The following is a 14024-nucleotide window of genomic DNA, read 5'->3' on the forward strand; positions in this document are numbered from 1 at the left end:
GCAATCAATAGCAATGTGGATTAGTATCTAATTTACATATATTATTTTGATCAGGCTGCCCGTATATTTTTCAACGCATTAATATTTACTGCAGTAACTTGAAGATACCGAACGGTTTTTTTAAACGAGGGTTTTTATAGTTTAGTAGTTGCTTATAAAATTATAGAATAAACAATAAACGCTATGTTTTGAGTGTACAGAAATAAAGGACAATTAAACCCGACTGATCTTAGTCTTCTAGAATTCACACAAATAATTGTAGACTTTATTGTTTTACGCGGGAATCGAACCTAACACCTTTGCAACACCGACCGGGAGCCGGTCGATCCACAAACGAGAGGATAATAATATATTATGCACTTATGTGTTCTATATTTATCCGCAACTGGTCAAAAATAAAACACCTATTACGTTTACAGGAAAACATCAAAAACATTGTTTTGAATATTCGTCTAGTGTAGGGTTGCCATCCTCCGGGTTTCCCCGGATTTGTCCTAGTTTAGAGGGCATCCGGGGAGCGTCCGAGGAAGGTTTCATTTGTAGACCGGGTAACATGCACTATGCTCGCACACCACGATCAACCGACGAACCAAGTATATTCATCGTTCCCCCACACCTCCCGTCGCGGTTGCTCTCCTTGTTGTCATGTCCGGCTTTCGGACTCTAAAATCCGGGGTTTTCACGCGTCTTGTCCGGTTTTCCAAATTTTACAAATGGCAACCCTAGTCTATTGCCTACTTAAAAATCCTGTATTTTTAATTATTTGAAGGACGAATTGGGACTAAATGTCAAACAGGTAAAAGTTGAAAATAGGTGTCAATACTGTATTTACGTAACATACAGTGAGATAGGTATGGTCCACAACTATGTAGCTTTGGAGTCGAGGATTTATCCAGATTGTAATGAATACTGCTGTGTCTTTCCAAAATAAAGTCATACCTACATTAGATAGGCCACCGTCAACTGCATGGCCCTGCAGGTCACTAATGTTCTAAATTCTGAGTTTTGACCTCTGACAGCTGACAATCTGCGTACATGACTTTTTACTACTCTTTAGTAACTTGTTGGACTATAGTTCATTTATTTATAACTGTATCTAATACCCATTTACCTACTATCAAGTTATAGCTTAGGATATTTACTTAAGTAGGTACCTATGTGATTTCAAGGGCACACAGTATAGAAACAGCAGTTATTAGGACAGTCAATGGCTTTTGACCGAATTAATAGATTCGAACTTTAAACACAAGGTCGACTTGTGCCTACACTAGTTCTAACCACATGTACCCACTTATACAAGGTTTTACAATCGGTTTCGAGAAAAATACCAGTTGTTCATATCATTTAAAGTGCCTCATCAATTAACACGGGTCGATCGAAATCACGTGCGATTCATTTGTATGGTTACAAATTTATATGAAGCATTTTCCTTACGTACCTATACAGGAATAAATATAAAGTTAGTTGGTAGGTAAATGATATACTATACCTTTATCAAGTTCAAGTACAGGAAAAATAAAAAGTAATAGCTATTGATGTAATTATTTATATTAAGATAAATAAAAAGGTGTGATTTTATCTATGCAGGTACCTATCTAAATAAGTAAAGTATCTAAGATTCTCAGATTTTGATATCATCAAATTACGATTAAAAATGTTTAGGTGGGTGCATTAAAAGTAAGTACTATACTATCTGATAAATCTTGAATAGAGTAGGTACCTTTTATAAGATTACTAAATCTACAAGGTCCACAACCTGCACTTGACCAACGGATGGACACATTGGACATTCATGGTCCATTGTACCTCAGTACAGACCACGCTTAGATACCTATAATGCGCACTCGAATTAAGCCGGGATTTAGCACAGTCACATGCAGTTACCTACCGTTCCTAAATAAAAAAAGGAGGAAAATAAAACAGACTGTTGTAAAAATAAATTTATTAAAAAGCTAAGTAACATACAAATAAAATAACTATAAAAGCTATGCATTAAAGCTAAATAATTAGGCAATAACATATCTTTGACATCGAAAACTGTAGAAAAGGATACAATTTCTTTTCGTACATTGTACTCTACATTCTCCAAGTGGAACACGAATAAATCAAGTTTTCCTCAAAACTTAATAGAGCATGTTGTCTTTGGTCGGTACATTCGTAACAATGGTAGCTAGTTCTCAATTACAATTGATATATTAATGTAGTTTAGTTCCTATTTTATTAGGACAATAAATGAAAAACTCGAAGATAATAAAAGCGAATTGACAATGTTATATTCAAATAAATTTAAAAAAAAATGAGAAGTAGAAACATAAGCATTCTGCAAACGTATCTTTATTGGTATTATATAGGTAGGTACGACCTGCAGACCTGCATTTTCACCTATGTAAATATTTCTTTAATAACACCTGGTGTATGGTTATGAAGCTGCCAGTGCAAGATTTGTAACAAATCGTTTTACCTAATAACAAACATATTATTATTATTATTTGCATCAATGCCAGCGAAAATCAAAAAGATCACACATTTTTGCAATGGTTACACTGCTATTAGCCATACCCACTTAACTTGGGATTATAATATTGCAAATGCAAGATGAACACGAATAAAACCCGGAAAAGTCAAAGGACTACTGTACATAGATAAATGATCATAATATTTACTTACGAAATATAAATATAACAAATTAAAAACAATTCTTTTATTCTAGCTTTAATTCAATTTCAATCAACAATGTAGACACAAATTAATGAAGACGTATCTATCTAATTTATTGCGACATCGTAATTAATGATTCATAGTTCAAACTAGGACGTTATGTTATCTATTTACATTCACACAGACATACATAGGCGCTACTTAATAGTGCAGTCTAGTCTATGCATATTAAGTATATCAACACTCAGTTTATTGAGTGTTTGTACTGATCAATAACATAGAAATGTTTGTAATAGACCTTGATAACAATAAAACGTAATGCATTGGAGTAATTTAGGACCATTACTGGAACTTAGTGCCGTGCAGACCAACCTTAAGAATAAGAATCTAATCTTCTTCTTGTCTTCTTGTCGTATGGTTAGTGGTCAACCTAGTGTCAAAGTTGTTAAAGCCGCCCGAAGGCCTTTGATGTGGCTTAACGATTGTTATCGTAGCAGATAACAACCGGGACCGACTTTTAACGTGCCCTCCGAAGCACGCCCAGTTGAAATACCACTATGCGGTCACCCATCTATGGAGTGACCGCGCCAATTGCTTAACCCACAGATCGTTAACCGACCGGTGAGCGCAACTGGCTATGGGCGCCTCAAATGAATCAACGTAAACCAACTATTGTTTTCAAACAAAAACTCTGTTACTATGATATCTTCAGCATAGTGTCAGCTTAAAGTGCTGCCTCCTGCTAGCACTGCTGGTAAAGATCAGTGGCAACTGAAGGTAGGTAGTCCTTAAATAGCTATTCTAAACCAACCAGAACACACCATTTGCTGTATGATTGAATAAGTTTATCTATATAACTAATTGCGTCGTGATTTATTTGTTAATGGACGACTAACGCGGAATAAAATTCTTCCATCGGTGATGAATCTTAACGTCAGAAGATACGATCATCATTCTTAACATAGATTTCAAAATAAATAATTTATAATCAATATAAAATCAAATGTCTATGAAGTTTGTACCCAAGTCGGTGTGTGAATGAATAATCGTGTTAAGAATTCTCCAAAAGCTTTGCTGGTGAAATCATTTTAACTGAGCTGCCAGTATACGATTAGGCGTTTCTAAAAGTATCTTTATAGGCAATTCGATATTCGATAGTAACCTTTTAGAGTATAAATACGAAGGTCAATCACCCATAGCCATGAGGTCTTGCGTAAAACAATCATACTGCGGAAAATAAAGGTGACTAAAGGGTCAATATGGCCGCGAGCGGTTAACTTGAACGCACACTAACTTTTTCATAAGACTACAAGAAAAGTGCTTAATCCAAGCTTCCATAGATTACTGCGTATCAAGAAGGATGCAGGTCAATCACCCTTTAAACATAAACAATATTTTTTTCTCTCTTACGTAGACTACAAAGAATGAGAGCGCGTGTTTATTTTTGCACCTTACGTCTTATCATCGTCATCACTGGGATATCCCAATGCATTGATAGCGCGAGATAATTTTATTTATTGGGTGTTGCGTTAAAGTAAAACCTTTAATGTACGTACTTCAATCAGGTTAACTAGGTACCAACTACTATCGTTCAAATATGGCAAAAGTATTTTCGCAGTCTCTTATCTCATATTTCGTAAATACATTAGTGGTATCCACCTGAGATTAGATTGCGTATTCATTTATAACAGTAAAAGCCTCGATAAGAAATATATATGTTACTGTAAAAGCCCGAACTGTGGTAAATCCTAAGATTTTCCGGTAAAACCTAAGATTTACCAACTCTCAATGGTAAAAGTCCGAACAAGCCAGAGTTTAAAAACTACGTTACGATATATAAAAAAATCCTCCTTCATAACTATGTTTATAACTATTTCACGGTATAATTATATACTGTGACATAGTTATAAAGAAGGAGTTTTGGGCATAGCGACATGGGTAGGTTAGGTTAGAAGGCTAAGGAGGGAGCGAGCGAAGCGAAGCTCCCACCTTAGCCTTCGTGGTTATTTTTTTTTAACCACACAGAAGGAGGAGCCCCGCGAAGCGGGGCTCCGGCGACATCTCGATATCATCAAGTGAATATAGGTAAAAGTTCGAAATAAAAGCATTGTTCGGACTTTTACCATTGCGAGTTGGTAAATCTTAGGTTATACCGGAAAATCTTAGGATTTACCACCGTTCGGGCTTTTACAGTAACATATATAACACTATAGGTACATTCAATAATATTTAATAAAATTTCGCAGGGCTTGGTCAATATTTTGACCTATGTGACGAATTTCAAATGGCGGGTCAACATTTTCCCCCACTTTTTGTCCATGACTCATAGAGCACAGAGGTGAGTACCTTAATAAGTATTGCGATTGGAAAGGCGATTACAATCGCTTAAGGCAACGCTCTACGTCACGTGGTATGACTAATTGAAACCTGCGGACTGATTATTAAAATCGTGTTTATTATGTAGATATCTGCTACTTTAATGTCTTATGGTGGATATTTTTATGACGCAAACTTTAAGTACTTAATTTTGATAAAAAATTAACAGATATCCGCGAATTCCGTGTATTTACTTGATTATTTAGGTGTTTGTAAAGGTATAAGATTTTATTTTAACAATTACATAAATTTTTCGTAATCTATAGCCACAGTTCCACTTTTGGGCAAACACCGCTCCCATCAGAGCTAAAATGTATGCTTGATGGAAATATGATGCTGATAATTTTATTCATGCAAGATGCATGATAAATCTAATTATTTTCAACAATGTTATTAGATGGAAACATGTTTGTAAATGTCATTTCAAATTGCATAGATAAAGTTTAATTTGTTTGCTGTAACTTCATATGCGTGAGAAGGTACAGTAAACACATGAAATCAAAATAAAATTTATTGACAAACATTGATAGAGCACAAACTTAGACAGGTACTTTAACTCACGTATTTTACACATCAAATATTCATGCATAATGTTACGTACAAATTCCTTGATAGAAGCTATAGTCAGTCACGATCTACTATAACGACCGTAATAACTACTGAAAAAGTAAAAGAAATCAGTTATTTCAAATAATAAATAAGTATTCCTGATAAGCACTTTACTGACACCAGAAGGTTTGTGTAAAGGAAATACTCTGTCCCTAACTATAAATAGAAAATGATGTCATTAAATAAACATAACTGGCACACCAAGATACTTATAATCGGACCGGAACTTGCACTTAATAACGTCGAGGTCCGACGTCTGTCAGTCAGTGGCTCAGTGCAATAAAGACACACTACATTCAATGAGAGCGATTTGGAAACCAAGTTATGACACATCGCAAGGTCGTGAAACCCTACGTCCATTTGTGGGTGAATGTGGTTTCAATTACGTAAACTATTCTTTGAAATATAATGTCTGTAGTTGCTAAGTTTATAAAATAATATACCGAGTTTACTAAGGATTATAGCTCTTTATTTTTACTTTGGAAATTATGCTGTCGTATTTTTACCGCCTTGCAATAATATGCACCTGTGGCAAATTAAGTCATTGGAGTATCAGGAATAAACCTTTGACAGGTTTTATCATTTATCTATAAAGATTTGACTTGTTTTGTTTGAATACAGTAGCTAAATATCTAACGTTATCAACCGATCGTATTTAGAGCAAATAGTAAAAATCTTTAGATAGTCTTTAGGCACTTTATGCCCAGAATTCTAATACTTATCTATGATTATATTGGGTGCAAACAATACAAAATCTAGGGCTAAATTTCTACTGACAAATTGTGTCCATCGAAAGTTCATTTTCAAATCCGATTTCCGTAGCATTTATCTACTTCTTTACTTAGGCTTTATTCGTGACTTCGCAAATTACAATTTGCACGCAAATGTCAAAACTAAACGCTTTTCAGAAAGAAAAAATTGTTTCATATAATATTGTCGTTGAATAGGCATAGGCACTGCACTTATATGGAAGTCAATATGATTGATCTACTCAAGTAGTATTGTATTGTAATTTGCTTGCTAGTAAAGAATAAAAATACACTGCACAATAATCTGCTGGCTTCGATCAATCAAGAAATAAGTACCTATTTAGTTAATAAAGGACTATGGGCGGAATCGTCCCCACCCATCAACAAAAATGAAATGTAGCTCAATTGATATATCTTGGCAAGATGATATTTTTATACTATGGCGACATTGCCCAAATGCATGGGGTTCTCATAGTATCTTACGTTTAAACAAATATCTCGTTAACGTATTATTGACGACTAATTCCAAAATACATGCTTATTTATTTATTAATTAGTGCACAGCGGCGGACGCCGCATGCACATAAAGATAGCTGGGTACAAAATAACCCCCTCCCCCCGCTCTCCAACCCACGATTTTAGATCTGATCAGATTTTAATCTGCCAGCGCATCTGTTAGACAGCATTATAATTGACGAGTAAAAATAATTATTGAAATATGAAATCAATAACATGTATTAACCATATAATTGAAATGATATAAGTATATACATATGAGTGCCTCTGTGGCGCGGTCGGTAGTATATGCGACTGCGGTGCGAGAGGTCTCGGGTTCGAATCCTGGGTCGGGCCAAACAGTCTTTTCTGAGATTTTCTGTTAAGAATTTCCTAGAGATTGCCCGGAGTTAGGAAGTTGAGGTCGAAGACCTCCGTGCCTCGGAGAGCACGTAAAGCCGTCGGTCCTGCGCCTGACCTCTCACTAGTCGTGTCGGTTATCCATCCCACCAAACTATGAGAGTGATGGAATAGAGAGTGTACCTGTGTATTGTGCACACACTTGGACACTATAAACAAAGTCCGGCACAGATGGCCAGTTTCAATGAAACTGACCGCCGTACTTAGCCGTATATCGGCTAGGAGGACATTATTATACATATGAGTTAGTACTGTAATATAACAATAATGTTAAAATAACTTACAAATGTATAATAAAAATATACGTTAAATAATAATTAAGTACAAATTGTTTTTTTTTTAAATATATATTCCCACTGATTTATCAAAAACAAAGGATTTTAATTAAATAGGGGGCACTTTATGAACCCGTTGGTATCAGTTCCATGTTTGTTGGTAGGTGGGGACGGAGCCCATACATTTTTGCCCATAGTCCTTTTCGGTGAATAATGGAGTAAGTATATCGATGCAAAATCTATCAAGGAAACAACAATCTATATATTCTCGGATACCAAAATATTTCATCACGTGAATATTGTAGCTATAATTTGAATCAGAAACATGTTGAAACAGCTTTTTTCATAAAATAAACAAGAACAGAACAAACGGTGTCCACGTTATGCCCTTGTGTGCCACGTGACGTCTCGAATAACATTCTTAAGTCCAAGAATAGAAACTAATGTCTTTAGAGGTCGTATTTAACTAAAAATAATTGAAGGTTCAAAGTTCACCACTTTTAGTGATAATCTAACTGAAAACCCACAATTGGCAAAGATAACGCTAACACGGATTTTTTCTTATTATCATACCGGAAATAGCGTCAATAGTGAGATAATGGAAATAATGTGTCGCCGTAACACGAAACAAAGTGGAATTTGATTAAATCCCTTGATTTAATTTGTGACAATCCTTGGTTTTTAGCATCTACCTACCTAGCAACCTATTATTCCTTTGAATCTATTTGCTAAAATTCGAAGCGACATTTCCCCTGTTGGTAATTTCAAACCAAGAAAAAAAATTCATAGCATGTAAAGACAAAAGATACCATAACATTCTAGTTTTCTTCATTCCTGCGACATAATGACGTCACAAAGCACATTCTCGTTCTGTTTACATTTGTAATATGTAAACATATTTGTCTATGCTGTCCTAGATTGTGGGCGGCTGATCGACTCAAGTTCCTGTGCCGTTAATGACTCAAGCGGCCATTATCAATGAACCGCTAATGTCAGTCGCAAGGCTTCACTCTACAGCCAATTAGTAATGTGTAATACGGGAGCACACGTGCATATGAAGTGTATATATGCGCCTATGAGTATATAACATACTTGTATGCTTTGTTTGAGCCTATGATATACTGTATGACACTGTACATCGTACACAATAGGCAGTAGGGACGGTCTGATTTGATGTAGAATCTTTGTCGTTCTGTTCTTTTTTTAATATTTGTTCTATTGATATTCTGGGCTGTAATGTTGACTTAATGACTTTTTAAATGCGGTTTGATAGCCAAGACCGGTTTCAACGAGATTGAAATGCACTTTTTGGTACCTACCTATTGGGCATTTTCCATAAATATTTATGTGACCTCTACAGAAACAAATTACTTAATCAACCAAAAATCTTGAGTTTCGTTTTTCTGTCACGTTTCTACGTTGATTGTAATTTGGAGTGGTTTCCCATCCGTAGAAATAAACATGTATCATAGAATTCTTGGTATGGTACTAATCAAAATATCCTATCCTTAAATAGGTACCTATCTATGTATGTAAATAGGTACATTAATACCTATCTGTTATTTTTTATTCCTTTTTTTTATTTTTTCTTTATCTTAATCCAAATTGAACACGTGTCTCATAAAAACATAGTAATAACGTATATAGAGAAAAACTCGCTTTAATATTACACTTCCTTCATATAAAGAGAAAACATAAAAATAAGTCTTTAATAAAGCCGTTTGGTGTTTCGTAATTATGTTACGTGTTTTCCCATCCGTCCGGATCAGGTCACGGTCTACTTAGTAAGTATCATTCTCATATTGGTACCTACTCAACAGCTGTTGTATAATAACTTCAATTATTCTACACGATATTCAACTTACGAACAATACACTGCATTTCAATTTCAAATAATATAAAACTTGGCCATTGGCTGAATGTAAGTTTACTATCATAGTCTAAAAAAATAAAAAAAGTTACGTCTAGGTATAATCTGAACAAACTTTTTTAAATGGAGCATTGACTTACACTTGGCGATACTTTCAAACGACCATGGAATTAGCTACACGGGTATGTCTCAAAAAAGTCAACAATGGAAGTCTAATTCTGTATATTAGCTAAATCTCCTTAATCCAAAGTGCAGTTTCACTTCAAAGCATGATTATTTCGGGACGTTAAATTCCGCATAAACATTTTATCGCGCGAAACGTTCACGATTACGTCAACGACAAAATTGTTCGCCGAAAACGCTGAAGTTAATTCTCACACCTAATTGATGAAGCACACACTAGGCGGTTTCCATTGTTTCTGTCAATAAAACTTACTGACAATATGGCAACAACGGACTTCCAGTTGAAATGTTATTCTAACACAGTTTAATGGAGTTGTTTTCAATGACGTTAAGCGGTTTTAATATTACATTACGTATTACTGGATATCACTTAGCCTCATTAGTCATTCGTAAAGATAAAACGTCACCAAATAATATTTAACAACAAATAAACATATACGAAATATTCCATTACTGTTTATTTTACCAGTTTATACTAACTATAAGTTAAGTGAATTGAAAATAGGCATCATGAAAAAAAAGCGCTAATACAGTACTCAGTTTTTTATTATGATGTTATTCGCCTAAATATAACACGAAAGATCTCATCACATTATATACAAAATAAAGCATGATTAACTTCTAATAAGTTACTAAGAATTAGGGAATAAAAAAATATGACAGCCATAAAACAATCACAAAATTCAGGGAGTTCTGACATCTTATGTTCTGGACTATTACCATTTAACATAACCGTATAGAGTTGGAAGTAAAACATTACAAATAGGAAGATAACATGACATTCATATCTAGGTGTGTCTCAATAAAAACCACGTCATCTATGTAAAATTATGTGTTAATTACGAATTCAATGTTCTAGTCTAGAATACAGTTAGGTGCTACTATCATATCGTGTCTATTACTAGTTTTGGATATATTATATTATTGCTTCGCCTCATAAATACTGGTTTAGTAAAGCAATTATGAAATATCGTGCCAGTTCAAGGGTGTATGACTAACTTACTTTATATACAACAAATTTCGTGTTTACACTAAAAATATTATCCGAACATAAGACTTCAGTCGACTACCGCTAACACTAACGTTATATATAAAAATATATATTATAGATATTGCATTGGTTATTTACAAAGATATAAAAACTTTCTATCAATCAACGATATCCATCCATTGTTCATTAATCGCATGATATGAGCGAACATGAGTAAAGGCATTAACTTGATAAAATTGAGGAATTTCGCTAATGTGGATTAAAATTTATATATTAATAGGATCTGGACTATAAGAATGGGTTGTCACAGGTGACGAAGCCCCGTAGTCCGGGGTCGTAGGCGTCGTACTAGGAGGGGAATCCATGGGCTTCGTCAGAGCCGGCGCCACGTATTCCGGGAACCTAACACTGGACTCCTCCTGCAGAGGAGCCGGAGGGGTACAGCTCGGGAATGGACTTAGCAGTAGGAACGTTCCAAACGCGACTATGGAGGCCATGATCAAGACTATTGTCCTCGATTCGAAACCTGCTCGTAACCCAGCCCACGCAGCCATGTTGATAAGCAAGAGTAGCACTGATACTCGTACCAGTCTCACGGCCGTCGAATGTATCCTCCCACCGCCGACGCCGCTCATGTCGCACGGACCATACGCGAAAAACAGATTGTGTTTATCGCCTACGTGTTTGAACATCATATAGATCAAACCGAACGGTGCAATCAGCGGACACGCGAGACTGTACACCATTGTAATAGAGAAAATTGCTATGCTCCATGCGTAGTGCACTCCGAACGGAAACTCGTACAGAATAGCCTTCTTAACGTAACTCTTTTCCGCTTTAGATTTAGACTGCAGTAAGTACCAAACATAGAGGAATAGTTCAGGGAAGCGAATTAATTCCAGCGCAGTACCAATGAAGCCCGAGGTGATTACGTAATTAACGAAGAATGCGCCCTTGTCAGGCAAGAACACGCAATCCCAGCGCATGGTGTCATTTTCGTGGTGAATTGTCCACGTGACAAAAGCTTCAGCACTGGCTAGACCCAGAGATGGTAAGATTAGAGTCATTAACAACAAGAAGGATACAGTTTTAGTCATAATAGAGTAATTTTGTTGAGACTTAGTCCAATGGGAGAGAAATTTATCTGAGAATGACACAATGGCAGGCATCACTGCAGCCATGGTCCACAAGAGTAGAGTGGGTAGAAATTCAAAGATGACGCTACTAACTTTACCCAAAGAATCTGGTTTAGCAATAGATGTACTTAAAAAGTTAACAACAATCGCTGGAGTAGTCAAAAAGAATAAAACAATAAATAAGAAAAAGTTGACAATAATAGCCTTAACATACCAAACACCAGGTTGTACACTTAAGTTTTCCCAAATTATATCAGAAGGGTTTGTTGCATGACTTAAAACCCAACCACGATGTAAACTAAACTTGCTAATTACGTGTTCTGCCAGCTGGTATGATGGTAGTGTCAGGAATGCAATGCTGAGGGGATCATTCAAAACCATGGCCCGACATCTCTTTGCTTCATCTTTCAGCCTTTTCTCTTCATTAATGTAGAACTCCAAGGCATCAATTTCTGGTCCACACCAATTAGGCCTCACAGTGATACGTTTTCCAGTCTTTTTGAAGTAAGTATCAGTGTAAATAAGAGCTTCAGTCACCATTTCTCTCTTTTCCAGTACTTCATTCAGTTGATTGATGTTGTATGCCAGGCGCAGGTCAACTATTTGAATGTGAGGAAAATTGTGTGCAAAATAGGCTCTGATGGTTGCCTCATTTCTATCAGCCTTTGATATATTAGTGATCATAACTGTACCTGTCATGGACGCTGGGACTGGTTTACGTCCGGTACACCTTCTCATGATCAAAACAGATATAGGGAGGAATGAGATACTGATCAGAGTATGGACCCACAACCAATTTGATTTTCCATTGACATTGGACAGAGTGGTTCTACTGAACGTACTGGAATCAACGTTTAGATTCGTCCCTTGGAAGTTGATTGGTAATATTATACCAATAGATACAAGTGTCACAATAAACATTAGAGTTATTGCGTGTCTTTGGAAGGAGAGGTAGTGGACGGCGTCAGGGCCGCACTTGGCCAATACCTGTTCGCGTGTCAGGCGGAACACGGCAGGCAGCCATGTGAAGAATCCCTCGTCGATGTTGAGCGCTTCGTCCGCGCTCCGTCTCCTGTTGACGAGCGCGTCGCCGTCGCCTCCTCGGTAGAACAAATTCGTCCACCGAGACTTGGTGCGCTGTACGAGCGCCATTCGCCCATAATTCCACGCAGTCCGCCGCAACACAGTGAATAATATGAGTAGACATAACCACGACACCAAGTTCAATATCAGAGTTTGGGGTATACCATTATAAGCTCCTGTTATTATCACATTTTGTGTAGTGTTCACTAACATACATCCCTCATCATCGGAGCCGTTCGCGGCAGAATACAATTTGTTTGTTAAACGAGTCATTTTGATGTCGCAATAAGATCACTGAGGCGATTAAAGAGAAAGTATTCACATAATGAGAGTTCCACAAATCCACAAACTTCACTTAATTTTCACAATAAACTCATTTGTGTACACCTGTGTACTCCAAGGTAGATACCATCTGGATATTCTATTGTTGTCAGATAAATTATATCAAAAGATAACAAAATGTATGACGTTTCTCCGCAACACGGCTGTTGAAGTCACAGATTCGGATACGTTTTGTTGCGATACAGATAAAAATATGGAACAAAAATCTTCGATGATACGTTTCTTTGTCATATTTTGTCTCAGTCACCCATACTCGTTTACGGTTTGTTAGAAAGAGACATTATAAGAAGAATTTATCCATATCGGAAAATGTAATAATTTTAAGCATTGAACTGACACCTGTCAAAGTGCAAGATAGGAATTAGAGTTGAGAAAAACATTATCGATAAAAATAACACCACTTCTTACCTTATTTGATGCGAAATGCGTACCGCAGGCTTATTTCTTTTCATACACACATAACAACATGGGGTTATGCGAAGATCTAAGAACCCGTTTTCTAATTATTTTAAAATCCTTGTAAATACATAATTCTGAGATTTAAAGCAAATACGAGGTCCAACCGATACGCCACCTACTTGAAGCGCCGATACACAATTTTGTTCAATACATTCTATACAGGTTTAAAAAAAAAGTGCCGAGGAAAGAAATTACGTAACATATAGAAGATACATTTTTTTATTATTTTTTTTATTTTATGTTTTAATTTTTTTATATATTTGTTTTTTTTTTGTCAATGTGTAGATATTTTATTTTTTCTAAATTAACTTTACTGCATTCAAAGATTTTTGATAAATGTCTACATAAATTTTATTTTTTTATCCAAACAGTATATTA

The 14024-nt window shown here is 35.9% G+C and overlaps 1 protein-coding gene across 1 annotated transcript; it reads right to left on the reverse strand.

The window, feature by feature from the left end:
• Nucleotides 1–10163: 10163 nt before the first annotated feature.
• Nucleotides 10164–13375, reverse strand: Tmem63 (transmembrane protein 63). Its single transcript, XM_076121067.1, has one exon. It carries the CDS (start codon nt 13116–13118, stop codon nt 10893–10895), a length of 2226 nt encoding a protein of 741 aa, XP_075977182.1. The 5' UTR covers nt 13119–13375; the 3' UTR covers nt 10164–10892.
• Nucleotides 13376–14024: the final 649 nt, after the last annotated feature.

The sequence above is a fragment of the Anticarsia gemmatalis genome, chromosome 1 (genome assembly GCF_050436995.1).
Source record: "Anticarsia gemmatalis isolate Benzon Research Colony breed Stoneville strain chromosome 1, ilAntGemm2 primary, whole genome shotgun sequence".
NCBI classification, from domain to species: Eukaryota; Metazoa; Arthropoda; class Insecta; order Lepidoptera; family Erebidae; genus Anticarsia; species Anticarsia gemmatalis.